Here is a 21,173-nt window from a genome sequence, read left to right as displayed (position 1 = left end):
CATTTAGGCACAGTTCTATATGAAAGTAGATTTTAGCTGAAAAGTTGAAGTTTTTTGTCATAAACTGATATCAGAGTCAAAATCTTGTTTTATTTTTCATAATTTTATATAATTCATTTAATAAATTTTTTGTTTAGCTATCTTCTGTGTATTAAAGGGATAGTACATCCAAAAAATGAAAATGATCCCATGATTTACTTACCCTCAAGCCATTAGGTGTATATGACTATCCTCTTTCCGTCTAACACAATCGGATATTTAAAAATATATTTAGTCCTCCAAGGTTTATAATGGTTGTGAATGGGGGGCCGCATTTTGAATAATGCATCCATCCATAAAAAAAGTAATCCAACGGCTAATAACGGCCTTCTGAAGCAAAGCGATGCGTTTTTGTAAGAAAAATATCCATATTTAAAACTTTATATATTCGAATAGCTAGCTTCCGGCGGATGACCGTATGCAGAATGCACAAGTCGACTTGTGCCAAATGATTAATTCTCTAAGCTTAGATGCATTTGGCGGTTCAAACAAATAGGGCTGCAACAAATTTAAGCTCATCTTATATCGAAATCCTCTGACATTTCTCTTTAAAAATGATTGTTTTAGACTTACAATCCATGACCGGTGATTTGTTTTGCTCTATCTTCTACGGCGCCTCTGCGTTCGTCATTAGGTTGGCGTCAGTCATACTCTTCCGCCGCAAATTGACTTGCACATTCTGTGTATGGTCGTCCGCCGGAAGCTAGTTATTTGAACTTATAAAGTTTTAAATATGGATATTTTTCTTACTAAAACATTTCAGAAGACCGTTATTAACCCCCTGGAGTCCTATGGATTACTTTTCTTTATGGATTTATACATTATTTTTGTCTTCAAAATACGGCACCCCATTCACAGCCATTGTAAACCTTGGAGGACTAAGGATATTTTTAAATATATCTCAGACTGTGTTCGTCTGAAAGAAGATAGTCATATACACCTAGGATGGCTTGAAAGTAAATAAATCATGGGATAATTTTCATTTTTGGGGTGAACTAATCCTTTAAAGGCCTTCAATTTACTTGCAGTTTCACTATAAAAACATAAATATCGTGGGATACTTTTTTTTTTTACTTGAGATATTATTTTATATTCTAGAAAAGGTTTTCTTCTTAAATCAGTATCTAAACAACAGGTCCCCATTTGGCAACTTATTACAGATCGAGTCAGCGTGTTTTAACGCACTGTATCTTTTCCCCTAGGCGATAAGTCTGAAAATATTTTGTAGTCAAGATCTTCAATGAGTTTATACAGAACCTGACTTCCAAAAATGACCCTGAAAAAATATTCACTGAAGTACAAAGTGTGACAACTAACCCCGATCTGCGTTTTCCTAACAGTAAAATTGACTTCAAGGACATTCCCTCGTGAACAACATGGATTTAAGTGCTTCGCTCATATGGCACATTAGAGACAGGAATCATGAATTAAACCACTAAAAACATCGACCTTCCGATTATTGGTTAACGTCTTTAACCTCTAAAATAAATTAACGAGAGGAATATAATAGCTACTTTAGATTTAGTGCACCTATCAAACACTTGATGATGCGCTCGGGCTGCAAACTCATATTTATAAATCCTAACTGAACCAAATAATGATCCATGAAGAACATTTCCCAGTAAGAGGTGTTTAAATCTCCCCTCGGATTCAATACTTTAAAAGCAGATTTTACAAGCAACATATCGTGCTTGCAGCATATTATCCACATTAAGTGAAATTATTTCTGCGGATAGCACGTGTCCAGATGGCGTCTTTACGCATAATGTAGGAGCGCGCGCAATTCCGTAAATTGTTTATGTATTGTAATGCATAGTGATTACACTTGGCTGAGATTGATTAACCAAAGAGGGGAACACGGTTAAAGAGTCACCGTTTATAAAGATAACATGCTGGTTATAGACATAATGATCTTGCATTGCGGTCAGTGAATGTGTTTGAGAAATTAAAAGCAAATGGGAGCGATAGAGAGAAAGAGAGAGAGTGAGAGGGATCGCGCGCAAGTGTTACCCACCTAAGCACATAGCTCGGATGCCTGACAGACTAAAGTTTCGTCGGCTTGTGTGAATGAGGACAACTTCTCATTAAAGGAATGATGCAGAATCAAAGACATTTTGGAATTCTACGCCTTGGATTTTTTATATGGACGTCGTTTTGTATTAAAGGTAGGTGCTTCTGTATTTCAAGCTTAAGTAATTCTCGTCACATAAAATGTACTTAAATTTGTAGTCGTAAAAGTGAACTCCGGCGAAGGTGAATCATATCCAGATGAGTTGCTTTTACTTGTTTTAAAGTGTAACTTATAGCTTGAATGCCTAAAGTATGACAAAATAATGACTCGACTTAATGAATTAGAGCTAGGAGGGATAATTTCACTGTATAAAAATATGAGCATTTATGGTTGATTTTATGTACTGCTTGAGTGTCTGTGTGCGATTTGCCTAGCAGCACCTCGACCTCTTAATACCCCGTAACATCTGGCATGCTCGCACTGACGCATGCATGAACACTGACAAAATACAGCAAAACATCCTTAGATCTACTCGCCAATACGCCGATGTGAGACGCGAGCAACCATAATGTAGCAAGGACAAAAAGGATTTATAACCTATATTTTCAGGGTAGGCGCGCGCATCAAGTGCATCTGTATGCTCGACTTCCTTTTGATACTTTTAATTAACGCCTTGCACAATAAATCTTTTATGCGCGAGTGATATTATGCCATAGTGGCATTTAATATTGATTAACTCACGTTTCAGACAAAAATGGCTAGTTGATTCGTATATTCAATTGCTGACACAGAAAATTGTTCCAAAAGAAACCAAAGCATCAACTTTTGTGTGTAAACACAGAAAACCAAAAACTGATTATATCCCATTGCTGTTGGACTGTATATGAGCACTTTTGGATCACCATTCAGCCAAACAAATTTTAGGAACGGAACTGTATAATCCACCTCTCTCACACATTAGCATTGGAACTGCTCCTCTGAATAATAACCTGTCAAATAACATATGTCTACAGAACTTGGTTTGTGTCATGATGACTTTTTGGGTAACACATTCCGTTCCTGAGACATGAAAGAGGTCTCTTGCTGCCCTTTATTTCCCTTAAAGCCAGAACATGATTAAATCTCTTTGATTGATTTTGTCTGGACATTCAGTGTGTGTGTGGGTTTTACTTCTAACCATTTAAGGTCTGGGGCTCCCCCTAAAACTGTTTACAGAGGTCACTCTCACCCAATGACCTAAGTATTTCAGCAAAATTACTTCAATTTATGACTATAGTCAGCTTTGTGCCAATTATGGTAATATTGCAAGGCTGAGTTTGCAGATTTCTTTAAAAGGTATAAGAGTTGCTGACAAGAGCTGCTGGATTCCTGTACCACTGATGTCTTTCCTTAAAAAAATAATAAAATTGTGGGGAGGTGCCTTTGCGTGTATTTAATCTACAAATTATTTTTAGAAAAAATGGACCCCTAAGCTCAGTGGGGCTTAAGTAGTGTACAATTGCGAGAACCAATGCTTTAAAAGCAGGAATTAATGACATTTGACTGTTTTGTTGTTAACGAAACTGGTATTTTCCTTGGAAAAATTGGTATTTGGTATTTTCCTTGGAGAAATAATTTAACCAACATTCGGACAATACTCACTCCACACTCCCAGCTATCATGGAGGGTTAGACCTGTAAGACCATGACCTTAAAATCCCATAGACCAGCAGCTTACACTATTTGGCTGAGAGAAAATGGTCAGCGTGCAGATTAGAGAGAGATGGCAGTCACATGTTTTACATCTGTAACATGTAGTGGTGATGACTGGCCTGTGTGAGCCAGGCCTCATCATCATGTCAGTAACATACCCCACGGATTAAAATCATGGCAAAAATGCATTAAACCTTCCTTTTGCTATCGTGCTTATGAGAAGCTCTTCCAATAGATGTTGGAACATATACACAGTGGTTTGCTTTGATTCAAATGCAAGTGCAGTAAGTGTTCCAATTCATTGCAATGGGGTTCAGGTCTGAGCTTGAACACCAAACCCAGTACACTATTTCTACATTAACCTCACTTTGTTAACTGTGTCATTGTATATCACACTTTCATGTTTAATAGGTTTTTTAAACTTAAAGGGAGACGTCACCAAAAAAGTTGGAGAACAACTGCTTTAAGAACAGTTCACTAAAGGTTCTTTGAAGAACCTAAAATGAGTCATCGTGCAATCATTTAAGATATTTCTCTTCATATAGAACCTTTCTGGCATAAAGAGTTCTTTAAAATTAATTCAAGAACCCTAAGGTTCCATATAGAACAAGAGCATCTGACATGGCATTAAGATTTGTCATCATAGAAATGACTGGAATACTGTAGCTAAACCTGTTAATTAGCACATTTTTAACCTTAATACAGTAGTTCACACACCTAACCATAGGCTATTTAAGGTTGCCAAACAACATAACTTGTTACATTAATGTAGAATTAACTAATATGCAGTCACAGGTGTGCATATATCGGCAGTGGTTTCGTACATGGTGTATCCAATCAGAATTTAGACTCAGATTAAATTTCTGTTATGTGAGTTACAATTAGCCTAAACAAAGCTGTGGTTAAGGTGCCTCTCCTAAAAGAGTTCTAAATTAAATTAGTTCTCGAGCATATATACCACACACAATCTGGACCTTCTAATGCACATTGCATCACAAAAAAAAAAAAAAAAAAAAAATGTAAAACCGGTTCCGTTGTATAAAAATTCCAGTGGTCAGAATGCACAGATTAGTACGTTACCAAGAACCAGACTGCTGCATTGAGCACTTATGAGGATGAACTAGTAGCTGGACTAACAAAGGTTTTCAAAAGTTATTATGCTTTTTTTTTTTCTTTTTTTTTTTGAGACAGTCAGTAGCAAGTACAAAACTGCGTATACTAGGTCTGCCCAATTTTGTTCATCTAGATCTATAAAGATCCCCAGATGCAATCATTTAAGACATTTCTCTTTAGAACCTGTTTGGCATTCGACTATAGTGGTATATTAAAGGAAAAGATTTGGCAAAGGCATTTTGTACCTCTTTGTGCTTATATAGTGACATTTCTGTATGCAATCATCATTTAATGCAGGCAGAAACTGGCAGCCAGTAGAGTGAGACAAAGAGAACTTTTTCGTACTTGGATCTACCTAAAACATTTTAGAGTGAAATATGAGGGTTAAAAAACACATTTATTTTCTTTTCACATATACATATACTGTACTGTACACATACATAAACTATACTTTCAGAAAGACATACTCCTCACTGTTAATTTCCTTCTAAAAAAAAGTAACATCTAATATCTATTGCAAAATACTAATTACAGTTTATTACTTAAATTTACTATTTTAGAAATATATTTAGAATAAATCCAATCAATAGAGAAGTAATTTAATTATTACAAAATGTAACTTTGATGTCATGGTGTTCATTTAAACATGTTTACAACAAAATTGTGTCACTTGTCATATGATTATGTAAAACACATTTCTTTTTTAATGTTATAAAATTATTATTAAGTGATAAATAAAATGTTTTTTTACAGATTAGGCCTGGGATTCAATTATACTATAATGATATATATAGCTATAATTACAATTATAAAAAATTATAATAAAATAACAATCCATCCATTCAACAGAGGCATCAGTATCAGTATTTGGTATTAGTGATACTGGCCTTCATTCACAGTACTTAGTATAATGATAAACAAGCATTTAATATATCAGATGTTTTTTTTTGTGTGTGTGTGTGTGTGTGTGTGTGTGTGTGTGTGTGTGTGTGTGTGTGTGTGTGTGTGTGTGTGTGTGTGTGTGTGTGTGTGTGTGTGTGTGTGTGTGTGTGTGTGTTTTTTTCCACATTTAGAAATTCAATGTGAAAATAGATTTATATGATTAGCATAAAAACATGTTTTTTTTTTAGCTATTTGCAGATCAGAGATTATGTTAGGTAGCATTTGCTTTGTCTCAGTTTGATGAACTTTTAGGGCTTGGATATGGGGTCAGTCACTTGATATCTTTACTCTTTAACTCATTATTATCCAAAACTTCACCTTCTACTCTAAATATAAGATTACAATGGGAGCATGAAGTCGGGGAGGAGATCAGTGACGGACTCTGCGTCAATGCACTAGAGAACATTCATACATGCTCTGTTAACTCCAGGCACTGCCTTATTCAATTTAAGATTACTCTTCAACTTCATTACGCTAAAACAAAACAGAATTTTTCCAGATGTTTCCCCAATATGTGATAAATGTCAGACTGAGGAAGCCACACTCTTAAATAGTTATGCTCTTTAAGCTTCAGATAAACTCATTCCAAAAATCTCAACAACAGTTGTTGTCTTATGGGCTTAATACTGCAAAGAAAGTAATACTAAAGTTTTGGAAAACACTAAAGTCCCCTCTGTTAAATTATGGCTGGAAGAAATGGTAAAATCATTACTAGTAAAAAAAAAAAAAAAAAAAAAAAATGAAAGAAAAATATTTTTGTTAAATAAACTGGATCAGTTTGATAAGATTCTGATAAGATTTCCCTTCTCCATTGTTTGATAGTGTGGTTTGAATGTGTATAATTGATTATCTTTTTACTAGTGTGATTTAAGTCCCTATAGGGTGGGGAGGGTGGAGAGTGTGTGTTTTTCTTCTTGTTCTTTTGTTTTATCAGTTGACAGCCCTACTTTTAACACATTACCCTAGATGGGACATGTAGATGTCCTCATAGATGATAAATCTAAAAGCAATGATTTGTAGGAAAAGTGATATTTGTTGGAAAAGTTGATGTAAAGTTTATAAAGTTAATATTTCACACTCTAAATAATGTGTGACCTTATTTAGGCTCTAGAAAGTAGAGAACATTAGAATAAGGGATTAGTCACTTTCCAAGGTTAGTCCCTTCACCCCTATTCTCTCTCCCTCTGCCCCCTTTAGCCCACTGCCATTACTGAATGAATTTATTGGGAAAGTGTGCTTTGTTTAGCCCTGTCCCCCCTCTATATCTTGTTTTTCATCAGAGAAAGAGTGGTGTGATAGCCATTCAGCTTTTAAAGCCAGGCGTTCATCACTAATCTGGACTATATCACAATCCTACAGAGAGTGAGCTGACCCATTTATTCCACAGGGATTTTCTCTTTCTCTCTGTTTTCCTCACTCACTTTTTTTCCAAACACATGAGGTGCAACTTGATGTGTTATTAGACCGGATGATTTGATGTTTGAGTCAAAGAATATCTTGTTCCTGATCAGGCTTCCATATAAATGATTTGCTCTTTATCAGCGGTGGAGAAGAAGTGTAATAAAATGGGTCATTTTTCACATACAAGTGTACCCGAAGATTAAGGCGAATTTACAGCATTTCTGATTCTGATCTAACTTGTGCTGCCATAATCATACTTACATTAATCCCCATAAAAGGCCTGGACTATGAGTAAGCAGACACTCATACATACATGCAAAGAACATCTGCATCTGATGCTTTCCAGCAGAAGATGTAATCAGAAAAAGAAGAGCTTGAGAAATTAAAAAAAGGAAAAACACCATCTGTCTTTTTCTATTTCTTTCATTCTCTCTTATAGTGTCCTTTCTGTCTCTCAGACTTACATGCATCCTTCTCTTTCCCTCTAATACAGTGGTTCTCAACTAGTGGGTAAAGACCTAAAAAATGTGTGGGACTTTAATGCCAACGTTGCCATGCCACAGGACGATGCCTGCCCCACAAGGCTGTGTTACTGCACAGAATAGGGTGACCAGATTTGTCATGGTGGAATACGAGACGGGATGGAGACACCCCCCACCCCCACCCAGATTTATATAGTTATTTTATTTTTGTTAACTAAAAAAATAACAAAGAAGCAAATTACAACAATAGAATAAATACGATAGAGATACAAATGAAATAAATTACGTCTTTCAAGTACATTTATTTAACATATTTTGGTGTTTGATTAATATTAATGACATAGATAGGTATTTTAGTCTACTGTCACTTTAAGACCAAACACTTGGATCTAATATACTGACATATAGCAAAGTCCCTTTCAAGGATCTATTTCTATAGTATTTGCACATATCCAATTTTCACCGAGCTGTTTACGTTCACTAAAGCCATAACCGACTGTATTTACGTGAGATACTCCACATGATGTGCATTTTGACAACTGTGTCTGTATTTGACCATTCTATGACTATTCTCATATGACAGAAGTCTACTACTCACTTTTATAATCACCTAACAATAGACAATTTAGGAAAGAAGAAATATGGGAAAAAACATGATTTTTTTCATAATAAGTAGGGACACTAAAAATAGAGCTGAAATAAGGGACTGTCCCGCGAAAAACGGGACGTCTAGTCCTCTTAGCACAGACAGTTGTTGAAGATAAGCTGAGACTGCATTAACCCTGAAGGACTTGAGACCGTTGGATTGAATCTGTATCCAGACTGTAAAACCTGATGAATGTGTGTGGAGAGGACCATCCTGCTGCAGCACAAACATCTTGCAAGGGTTAGCCCTAGAGAGAGCTTTGGAAGATGCAACACTCCTAGAGGTGGGCCCTAGCCCCTAGAGGTAAAGCCATTCAGGGGCCAGACCCAACTACCTTGGTTCAGAGAACAAAACCTATGAGCCAGTACCTCTCAGGGGCCAGAACTAAAGTTTACAGATCCCAGGCTTGGGGTGATAGATCGTCCTTTGCACACTCTTTGATCTCTCTAAACTTGAATCAGGTCCGAGAATCACACTCGGGCTAGCCAGAATTAAGCCACTAGGTGAAGATGGACTCTGTACTGGCTAACCCTTGCTAGAACTTTGAGGATCAGAGCTATCATAGGAAAGGTGTCAGATGTAGCCTCTGCCATGTCTGTACCATGTCATCTAGCCCCAGAGGAGCTGGATGTGTGAGGGCAAACCAGAGAGGACTGTGGGTCATCTCCTCAGATGCAAACAGGTTCACTTCTGCTCGGCTGTACCTCTGCTATGGACTCCACCACTTGTGGATGAAATCACCATTCTCTGGGCCTCAGCCCCTGCCTCGACAGGATATCTGCTCCCAAGATTTCATGCCCTGGAATCTAAACTGCTCTCAATGACTTGAATCTCTCCTCTGCCCAGAGCAGGATCTGGTGTGCCTGTTTGAAAATTGGGTGGGAATGCAGACCACCCTGATGATTTATGTAAGAGACTACCGATGCATTGTCTGTGCAGACCAATACATGATAGCCACTTGGGTGTGGGAGGAAGTGCTTCAAAGGTAGAAAGACTGCCCTTATTTCCAGGAAATGTATGTGCCAATGAAGATAAAGTTCCCCAAAGCACACTGGCTGGGCGGCCATCGAGAACCTCACCCCATATCATGAGGGAGGCATCCATTGTTAAAGTCTTGGGGTTAATATCTTCCAGAAACATGGCTCCCTCCAAAGTCGTAGAGCATATAGCCTGTGGCACATGACTCTTACAGCCCTGGAGGGATGATTCAGAGGATGGAATTCTCTGCTTTTGAGCCAGAACTGAAAGTTCTGGTCTTATGTGGAGAAGGCCTAGTGGAATGATGTTGGCCGCTGCCGCCATGAGACCTAACAGTCTCTGAAACTGTAAGACTGAAAACTCTTGAGTAACCTAGCCTGATATCTTTCAAAGCAGCTAGAATCTATTCTACACATGCAGGAGACAGATGTACCTGCATACAACTCCCAGAAAAGTGGTCCTCTGAACTGAAGAAAGCACACCCCAGCTCGTCTCAAGCTCTTCTTTAACTCAAACTGCAATCCACATGCCCAAAATCTGCCGCGCTGCCTCAGCAAACATGGGATTCGAATAACAGGATGCAGATGTCTGACTGTCTTCATTCAATAATTTTGCTGATTTTCACAGACACGTGCTCAACAAACATGCGGCTTCTGAAGACACAGAAGCTGATGACATGCAATTCAGGCATATATTTATGGTCTCTGTGACATGCTACGCTATGTCACAATGTCCAAATGTTTGGCCAATCAAAGATTGGCATGTATAGACAAGTGCTTCAGACATCAGCTCATGCAAAGCATTCCCATATAATATATTTTTGCTGTTGTTTCAGTAAGACTAATACATTATTGTTACAATAATAATGATTCAGTTTGATTTTTAAAGGGATAGTTCACTGAAACATGAAAATTCTGTTATCATTTATTCACCCCCAAGTTGTTCCAAACCTGTATACATTTCTTTGTTCTGCTGCACACAAAGTAATATATTTGGAAGAATGTTTGTAAGCAAGCGGAATTTTCATTTTTTGGTGAACTATCCCTTTAAGGACATTTTTGTTTAGTTGTGTACAATAAACAGTTGCCACATACTGTGTCACCACTTGAAGTCCCATGTTAAATCCTAAGGCAAAACCAGTCAAGACCACTGCACCAACACATTCTTTCACTATACTTAGTTCTCTTTTTCTCTTCCATTTCTTTTCACTTTATGTCCAGCTTTCTCTTTTTCCAGTCTCTATTTCACAAAGCTTCCATTGAGCTCCCTTCGCTATTATGTTTCAGCATTTGCATGAAGTTCAAAAAAATCATCACTGTCAGGTTTAGACTCTCTGTAATCTTGCTGATCTCATAGCCACCCATCTCCCTCTGGAGTCTCCTTGATTGTTGTTAGGGGTTCAGCACTGTATGCTAGCACTCAAGTGAGGTGTGAGGAAAAGTTCAGTGAGTACTTGTTTCCTAGGCAGGCTGAAGTGGCATATACTTGTTCCAGTCTGTTTAAATATATAATATCACTCTGCCCTACATTGTGTTTCACAGCATCTGTTTCTCAGCTTATTTATTTACCTACCTCCCTTGTGATTTGTGTTCGTAATAAATGGTCTTTTGTCTAGTTTTTTTTATACCTAATGGTCTTTTATGTAAGATTCATAATTATTTTCTAGTAACATTATTAGCATTCAATGTACATATTATGGAAGCAATGTGAAAATACAGATTAGATAGATAGATAGATAGATAGATAGATAGATAGATAGATAGATAGATAGATAGATAGATAGATAGATAGATAGATAGATAGATAGATAGATAGATAGATAGATAGATAGACCTTCTTTTTTTATCCATTTCATTGCCTTATTTATCTTCTAAACATCATGTGCTTACAAAGTTAATAAAATGGGTTTGTTACCCCGGGGTAATAGAGAGTTAATCAATGACGGCACATACATGGTAATGAGAGTGTGCTGACCAGTGGGGAAAAGGGTTTAAATAAGTAATGAAATTTAATGAACATGACTTAAAGACTTTTATGTGCCATAGATGTGACCAGGATAGAGTTGGTCAGAAACACAACAGCCACAATATCTCTTTCTTGGTATCCATCATTAGACAGTCTTCCCCATGCCTGAAATATGCATTTGAATCACATTCACAGATACTGCATCTGCCCTCAGGCTGAGATGGGCCTGAGGCCCAAACACATTCCATTAGGATGAATTAGGGTAATCTGGAACACCTAAGCTCTGATGTGTACATTTCACAAGCAAGTCTACAGTTTGTTAACACTAGACTCATTAAAGATGCCAAATGCCTCACATTCATTATAAATGAGAATAGACGGCTGCAGTCAGGGGAGGAGTGCAGGAAGAGCAGTCAAATCAAACAAATCTCACTTCTCATGTGGACCAGCAATCTACATAATCTAAGGCAAATATTGCTTTCGTTTTATTTCTGGGCAATTAAGTGGATAGAACAAGTAGTCCAGCATATTTTCACCTGAATTTGTCTTTGTGGTAATAAAAACCTAGTTTCAGAAATATCATTTTAAATCATACATTCTATACAAAGATTACTCTCAGAGTGTTTGTTGTGTTCACTTATTATTTGCACAATAAAAAATAAAAATAAAACATTACACACACAAACAGAGTTAACAAGATAATATTTTAGACCAAACAAAACATCACGTTGTTCTAAGCCAATGATTGCTGGGATGTGATATCAGTAAGTTTTTATTTGCTTTCAGTCATGCTTTTAGTTTGTGCAGTTGTAGGAAAGCAACTGGGACGTCTGGCTCTGAAAGAGTATTTTGGCATATGTCAGACATCTTTTCTAACTGGCATACATTATGATGGTGATCACCAGTGGTCCATCTGTGCAGATTGTTAATTTAAAATCCTAGCAGGTTTTTCATGTGATCTCAATCATATTTTGGCTATTCCATTCCATTTTGTGAAAAAGAAATGTGCTTTACTGTATATTGAATGCACACTAATGGTTGTCACACATTTTTGTCTTAGTTTCATTTTCATGTATTTCCTCTGTTGCCTGTTTCATGTGTTTCCTTTGTCCTAGTTTCCCACCATTATCTGTTGTCATGGTGATTTATTTAAGTGAAGTTCATAAACGTAATTTCGGGAGGAGTACGCCCATCTAATCTTCCAATTAATACCGAGGTATAAAACCAGTTCTTTTGGCATTTGGCCTGCCCAAACCGCATCATGACTGACTTCCAGGAAATCGAACTGTTTCCCTCCGATGACGAGCTTTCTAATGTGCCAGAAAATCCTGCACGTTTTCCCCCAAACAGGTAGGATCCTCATTCACATCACATTTCACCTGTTGATCGCCCAGGTCGCCAGTCTCATCGTTCCACAAGCCAGCTCAACACACCTCGCTCTAGAAGACCAATTTCTCCTCCTCCATCTAGATCATCACGGGGCTCGGCCGATCTTCGCCGTGATGCATCTCATCCTTCATCATCAACATCATCATCATCCTCTTCAGCAGCAACCCCTTCCGTCCCTCCGGTAGAGAAATGGTCCGTCAACGCGCTCAGGCAGGCATTATCCAACGCGGGTATCCATTTCTCCTGGAGGAATACAAAAGTGCAGCTTCACGATCTGCTCGTGCGCTCGCACCAAAACTCTCCGCATCCTCCCAAGTTACAACGCAAACAGCGGCTCGATCTATACGGTTTGCCTCCAACCCGCCTCAGTTTCAGCTCGCAGCAGCAGCGGCGGCAGCCGCGGGCGCCGCTTCCTCATCCGCCACTCATTCCAGCCGGTCTGTCGCAGCCGCTCATAATAGTTCCGCGTCCTCTCCGACTGTTATTGTTACCTTTCCACCGCCCACAGGTGAGTCTTCCTATGTTCACACTTCCAACATTTCTCTTCCTCCTGTCTTTCAGTCTCAGTTTAATTCATCTAGCCATGGAATAAATAATTTGAGGCTACCTTTGCAAACGGCTCCGGCCTTATTCCATCCAGCTACTGCTTCAACTGTTACTCGCCTCCCAACATAAACACTCTCAACTGCATCTGCTCTTCCAGTTCCTTCCAATGCCGCTGCTATGGATCCACCATCCGTCTCCATCCATCTACGCTCCCATGTCAATAAGTGAACCCTATCGCACCCTTGACTGTGGTCCCATTACGTTAAATCTAAAAAATCCAAATCCCAAATCGAATCGTATACTTACCATGACTGAATTTTGTATCGCTTTTGGAAGATATACAGAAATTATTTGTTCGGTCTTCCCCTCAAGGCGCAAAGAGCTGAATGATTTTTTTAACCATCATAGCCGAACTGTCCCACTCCTTCGGCGGTACCCATTTCTACACTTATTACAGGCTTTTTTCAGCCAAATGCGCAGCTCGAGTCACCCAGTGGAATCAATGTCCTTATTGGGGAGCTCTCGATCTTGAGCTGTACAATAAGGTTTTTCTGGGTTGCCGTAGTGTCTCTTGCGTTTTGTGTAATTCCGCCACACATGAGCCATCCACGTGCCCCCTTTTCAGTCCTGCCCCTCCAAGTAATCTGGGCCATAATCCAGGCACTTCTCAATTCGTAAATTCTACATCTTACGTACCACAGTCCAGGGGCGATTCCAAAAGCCGCAATTTCAGGTTCACTTCAGGAAGACAAGTATGTAATAATTTCAATCAGTTTGGCTGTACTAGACAACGCTGCAAATATCTTCATGTGTGTAATTTCTGTGATGGAGCTCATGCTCGCTCTGTATGCCCTGTCTATCGCTCCTCAGCAAACTCCAATAAAGAATTGAAAAAGTATCTTTCTTCTCCTATCATTGTCTCTTTTTTAGCGCACGAACTGGTGCATCACCCAGACCAAAACGAAGGTTTTAATCCTGGTTTGGAAAGCTTGCCTTATTTGCAAAAACCTAGTCTGCAATAGCCGAACCTGAAGCAGTTGACACCCTAATAGCCAAAGAGCTAGAGTCTGGATTTATGATTGGCCCCTTTGATTCCCCGCCTTTCAAATTGTTTCGGATTAGTCCCATCGGTGTAGCCACAAGGAAATTTTCAGGGAAAAAACAAATGATCATTGATCTCTCTGCTCCACATAACAGCTATCATCCAAGTATTAACAGCCTCATCCCACTAGAAGAATTCTCCTTGTGCTACCATAACATAGACCAAGCCATCAATCTAATCAAAAATGCAGGTTACGGAGCCTGGTTAGCAAAAGTTGACATCACTTCAGCATTCAAAGTCATGCCCATTCATCCAGATTTCTGGCACCTTTTTGGCATTCGCTGGAAAGCAAAATTCTATTTTTCAGTGCGTTTAACTTTTGGCTGCAAATGTAGTCCCAAAATTTTTGACATGCTGTCAGAAGCACTTTGCTGGATCCTGCAAAACAACTATGCAGTCCCTTACCTGGTGCATCTTCTGGATGACTTTCTCACCATTTCTCCAAACTTCTTTCCTCCAGCTGCTCACCTCTCCACAGTTCAGGAAGTTTTTTCTAAATTGGGAGTTCCACTGTCCCCAGAGAAAACATCAGGCCCTACCACATCCCTAGAATTCCTTGGAATTAACCTTGACTCTGTTAAATTCCAAGCTTCCCTTCCCAAAGACAAAATAGATAGGATAATCGCCATCTCATCCAATCTGCTAGAAGCACCTCAGTGCAGCAAATGAGATTTGCTATCCCTGCTAGGCCTCTTAAACTACGCCATGCGTATAGTGCCCCAAGGACGCCCCTTCATCTCCCACTTGCTGTCTCTTGCATCTTCTATTCAGGAATTGGATAATACCATATCTCTAACCCCATCTTGTCTCGCCGATCTGAATCTATGGATCATGTTTCTTAAATGGAATGGCCTTACTTTCTTTTACGAAGACATTCAATCTCATTCTAGTGATCTCCCTCTGTTTACAGATGCTGCTCCCTCAGTTGGCTTTGGAGGTTTTTACAAGAGTCATTGGTTCACTTCAACCTGGCCTCCTTAGCTCTCTGAGTCAAATCAACGTGCCGCATCCTCAGCTCTTTTTGAGTTATATCCAGTCGTCATAGTTGCTTTTTTGTGGGGTCACAAATGGTATTCCAAATGCATAGAATTCCACTGTGATAATCTGGCCACTGTTCATTGCATTAATAAAGGCCGTTCAAATTCCCCTGAAATCATGCCCCTCTTGAGACGCCTCACCTGGTTATCCGTTTGTAATCAGTTCATCTTCAAAGCCGTTCATATTCCAGGCCACCAAAACCAAATTGCTGACGCACTCTCTCGTTTTCTGTTTCAGAAATTCAGAGCATTAGCCCCGGAGGCGGACCCAGACCCAAACCCAGTTCCTCCTTATATACTTGATATTCCCGTAGCTTACCCATTCAAACATCTCCACACCTCATCCCTGGATTCAATATTCCATGCCATCTCACCCAGAACATTACAATCCTACTGGACAGCTTGGAGAGCTTTCAAACAATTCCATTCCTCCTACAACCAGCCTTTTCCCAACTTTTCCCTCCTTTCAGTGTTTTCATTCATCTCATATCTCAACGAGATTAAGTCCGTCCAACCCAGTACTATCAAAGTTTATCTTAGCGGCATTCAATTTTTCTATAAACTAATCTATGGCCATCCATGCCCTGCCATAACAAACCCTCAGATCACACTCCTTATCAAAGGAATTCAAAAAACCAACCCCACTCGTCCTGATTATAGGCAACCTCTAACCATTGATCTTTTAGCTAAATGCCCGACTTTCCTCCATTCTGGTCATATGCCCCCCGATACAGCAAGAACTCTGGATGCTATGTTTACCCTGGCCTTTTTCGGATTCCTCAGAGTTTCTGAAATTACAACCAATTCTAAATTTAACCCAGCCATCCACCCAACCTTCTCCGATCTCCAAGTTTTAGACACGGACACCATCCGTTTCCTCCTCAAATGTAGCAAAACTGATCAATTAAAAAACATCAATTTCATCCATATCTTTAATCTTCCGACACCCATTCAGCCATATCAGTCTCTTTCCTATTTCCTTGCACACAGGAAGGTTCAGATCTCCTCTCCGCTTGACCTGCTTTTCATTGATGAGAACAACCTTCCAGTCACTAGGCATTGGTTCCAGAAAAAGCTTAAATACATCCTCACCCACTGTGATATCCAAGCTCACTTGTATTCATCTCACTCCTTCCGCATAGGAGCAGTAGTAATTTTGATACTGCCGCTGCAGTGCTCCACCTAATTTGATACTGCCGCTGCAGTGTTCCGCCTAATTTTGATACTGCCACTGCAGTGCTCCACATGATACTGCTGCTGCAGTGCTCCTCCTAATTTGATACTGCCGCTGCAGTGCTCCGCCTAATTTGATACTGCCGCTGCAGTGCTCCGCCTAATTTTGATACTGCCGCTGCAGTGCTTCACCTGATACTGCTGCTGCAGTGCTCTGCTTAAATGTGATACTGCCGCTGCAGCGTTCTGCCTAATTTTGATACAGCCGCTGCAGTGCTTCACATGATGCTCCGCTGCAGTGCTCCACTTGATCCCTTGCTTCCGCCACAGCGCCTCACCTAACTTAAAACTGCTGAAACAGTGACCTACCTACCTCAATACTACCGCTGCAGTGCCATCTTCCATTCCTTCTTTTCTCCAATTTTGGGGGGTCTTCTGGATTATTGAAATAATTAACGTGCAGATTCCTTCAATACTCATGTTCCGTTCAAATCCTATAATTCATGCTTGCTGTCTAAATTCTGCATTTATGTTTTTGGGGGGCAATCGGAGCTCGAGTAGGATATTCTTTCCGAGCCCCTCTATAGCAGACAGCAAGCCAAATCTACCACTTACGCTAAGATTATATGGGCACACAAACTCGTGAATCTCTTTGTATTTAAGTCACTCAATTTGCTTCAGTCATTGTCCAGTATTGCTCATGTTAAGTTTGATGCATGCTGTCTCGTTCTGTTTGGAAGCTACCTGAGTTTTGTTTAATAACTATCTAATTTATCTTGTGAATCTAACCTTCTTCATCTTCACTGGACAAAAGCGTGACAGAACACTGGACCTAAAGAAAAAAAAAAGATGGAATATGCAGCCTTGTGTACTGCATCAGCCCAGGAAGGCTTTCGTTACGGGATTATTCTTTGCATTTCAGCCAGCTTGCCCAACGAATGGCTTTTAACCCTTTCACACATAAGTTTAAAATATTCTGGCTGAGCCCCCAGCGTGAGTTTTTCAAGGCGACCATTATTTAGAACATATCACTTTATTGTTTCAATGGTGACGCGTCATTGCTTGTTACGTGACACACCGAAAATAGCGCTGTATGACTGATGATCTGCTTTTATTACATTTTTCATTTTTTATTCAAAATATTCACAATGTGTTAACTATAGCATGAAAGATCTGATATTCCGACTTACAGATATGTGCAAGTGGATGTGTTTTGCACCTTTATAATGATCGCGTTAGTTGAGCTATAGGCCTATGCGCGATGGGCGCCGCCATGTTAGTTTGCACCATGCACAGAGAATCACATCTGTTGGATTTACATCACGCAAATTCATCCACTTCTCCTGAAGTACATGAAAGTAAGTGAGCCGGTGAACTGAGAGAAGAATAGAGTAAACTTTAAGGTTACATACACAGTGTGTATCTGATATGAACAAAATGTGTTGTCTAATTATTATGGAATGGATTGTCATTGCCGCTTCCATAGACATCAGTGTATATTTTACAAACTCTAAATATGAATTGATTTGTTAGTACTTATATGTATTTAAATGTCTGAAACCTAAAATAAACATTATGTGTTTGAAAACACTGCATTTTTGTGATATATGAAAAGTGCTGTGTGCGTCTGTCTCTGGTTTAGCGCCAGCCAAAGCTCTCATGCACATTTGAATTAGACAGTTGATCATGCGATTGCACTGAATGTTCTAATCACACCTGTATGATCATACGCTCCAGGGACCAGCCAAGACTGATCACACTGGTGTGATCGTACGCATCAAAGGGTTAATGATGAGATGCTGAAATTCCTGTACTGGATAGGAGCCAACTACCACTGCCCAGAAGACCTCCCAGACATCAAAGAAGACACATGGAGGGAGGCCATCCTCAGATGTCTAGAGAGTGTCTATCCTCAGATAACAACACCCTCAATGCACAGAGCCCAGAGCCTAGCCAGCTTTCACCTCACACAACGGATATGACGCCAGAGCCCACCACAGATGGGGAGTTTATGCCTGCCGCAATGGAAGAGCCTGTGAGGAGGACAGCGCAAACCATCTCCTCAGAGCCTGAACCCCAAAGTGAGTCTGACCAGGTGTGTGAGTCGGCAACAACTGTACCAGTGGGAGTTTTGGTGGGGCTGGACACTGAGGACTGGCTTATTGATTGGGAAACGGAGGTAGTGCTCCCCACCCAGCCCCGCCCTGTATCTCCTGTGCCTTCATTGCCGCTGTTCCTGCCCAGCATTAAGCCTGTTTCATCGCCCTGTACTGTCTCTTCTTCTCCCCTGTTGCATTGCTGTGTGGGTAAGCCTTAGGTCTTAGGTCACTCAATCATGTGGTTCCCCAGCTCAGCCTCTGGCCACTGATCCCATCACTCCACCTCTGCCCGTTGACCTTTCGGCTCTGCATTGGCTCCTCCCTCCTTCGGCTGTACCAGAGACCCTCAGCCATGCAGCTCCACCAGGCTCCCTCATCCCTCCAGCTCCACTTTGGTCAGCTGTCACCCTGCCTGCACAATGGACTTATGAGCCATCCACTGTGCTCAGTCTCTCCACCGCTTCAGCTCCAGTGTGCTCCACCTTCCCTACGCCTTGATCCTTAGCCACACTGGCTCCACCTCAGTCCTCGGGCATTCTGGCTACAGCTCGGACACTCTTCGCTGTGGCTCCACCTCAGCCGTCGGTCATCCCCCAGATGTCACCTGCCAAGTCACCATCATGACTCCTCCCTCCATTGACTCTGCTGTGGGCTATCATCCTGGCTGCGCTCTGAGTCACCACCATCTGGCCACTCCTCCCATCATATCCTCCATGGCTGTTACCACCAGCTTCTCTTCCTTGGTCCCTTCTACTTGTGCTGTCACACATTTAGTTGTTTTGGTCTTTAATAAAGTTTGCTTTGTTCAATAATATTGATAAAATAAAAGGCCACTCTCATATACCCCTTTTCCACCAAGGCAGTCTGAGTGCTGGTTTGGAGGCAGAGCCTAGTTACAAATCAGTTCTTTCTCTTTCGACACACAAAGCACCAGCTCTGAACCAGGAAAAGTGGTTCATAAGTACCACCAAAACATTGCTGGGCTAGAAGTAAGAACCGCTTGCATCAGGGGCTGGCGGCGTGGTTACTGTGACCAACAAGCAACTTGAGACCGCCATTTTTGAAATAGCAGCTAATCAAGCTAATAGCAGCTCGATCGTCTTTATACAAATGGATGTAGGTTCGCAAAGCCATGAGCATCAACAGTAGTGAAACATTTGCGATTGTTAATGGAAGGCTTGTTTGAGATGCATCAGAGCAGCGCGTATCGATTCGGCGGGTGACATCGGAGTGCCGCGGGTCCACGGGTGTGTTTATAGAGCATACGACTCCTTGTGCTTTTGGATCGTTCTCGCGTTGCTTTGATGTCATGCGCCGATCGCTCTGCAGGAAGTCGATGCATCTCGAACAAACTTGGTGTGTTTGTGTTTGGCGCTGCAGCACTAGCTTTGCTGTGAAATATGAGACGTATACAGTGACGTAACATCTGGCTCTGTGCTGCTCTCTAGCCCGTGGAAAGGCAAACCGGTTCTTCGAAGGCTGGTTAGTTGAACCAACTTCGAACTGGCACTAGCACTAGGTCTGAACTAGCACCTGGTTCATGCTGGTGGAAAGGGGGTAATAGAGAGCACTCTTTCACGACTGTCTTATCACACTTAAATACACTTCTAAAGTGCAATTTGAAATAATGTCACATTTAAAGTTTTACTTTTAAAGGACTCATTAATCATTAAGTTTTCATAATTTTTTGTCATGCTTTAAAGAAGTACATTTATTTTGATGTTTTGACTAACAAACTAAACATGCACATGCAAAGTACTTGATTAAGATGATATTAAAATATTATTTTTTTTTAATACAAAATATTTTAGATGTACTAAATTGCAAGTTCATTATTACAAATGTGTAATTACAAACATTTAAATACATGACATACAAGTTTCAATACAGAAAAGTATTTTAGTTTACCATAAGTCCTTGTCATTCAGTAAGCTTTAGCCGTATTTCAAAGACAATACAAGTAATTATGAAATTACATTCAAAGATGTACTTAAAGGGTTAGTTCACCCAGAAATGAAAATTCTGTCATTTATTACTTACCCTCATGCCGTTCCACACCCGTAAGACCTTCATTAATCTTCAGAACAATTAAGATATTTTAGTTGAAATCCGATAGCTCCGTGAGCCCTCCATAGGGAGCAATGGACACTTCCTCTCTCAAGATCCATAAAGGTACAAAAAACATATTTAAATCGGTTCATGTGTTACAGTAGCTGGTACATAAAGCACACGCCAACGAGATAGAATTAGAACAAGTCTTTACTTGGAGAGAAACAGGAATCCACAGGAACATATATCAACATTAATATGAACGATACTGGACAACACAAGACTGGAAACACAGGGCTTATATATAAGGGATAACAAGGAGGGTGATTAGAAACAACTGGGTGTGATGATGATGGTGATCAATTGCCATGGTGACTAACTGGTGGCGGGAAATAGAACAATAACAAGTCCAACAATGAGTCCAATACAGAGTGCACATGTAACATCATGTGAGTACAGTGGTTCAATATTAATATTATAAAGCGACGAGAATATTTTTGGAGCGCCAAA

The 21,173-nt window shown here is 40.1% G+C and overlaps 1 protein-coding gene across 2 annotated transcripts in view; it reads left to right on the top strand.

The window, feature by feature from the left end:
- The first annotated feature begins 2,068 nt into the window (after positions 1-2,068).
- Positions 2,069-21,173, top strand: part of chrna8 (cholinergic receptor, nicotinic, alpha 8) — a 95,556-nt gene continuing 76,451 nt past the window's right edge. For both annotated transcript variants that reach the window (XM_067403672.1, XM_067403671.1), the window contains exon 1: positions 2,069-2,204. In XM_067403672.1, the coding sequence (XP_067259773.1) occupies positions 2,132-2,204 (73 nt within the window). In that variant the 5' untranslated portion in view covers positions 2,069-2,131. The remainder of the gene's footprint in view (positions 2,205-21,173) is intronic.

This window comes from Chanodichthys erythropterus, chromosome 12 (assembly GCF_024489055.1).
Source record: "Chanodichthys erythropterus isolate Z2021 chromosome 12, ASM2448905v1, whole genome shotgun sequence".
In the NCBI taxonomy this organism is placed as follows: Eukaryota; Metazoa; Chordata; class Actinopteri; order Cypriniformes; family Xenocyprididae; genus Chanodichthys; species Chanodichthys erythropterus.
This window is presented reverse-complemented; position numbering and strand designations above follow the sequence as displayed.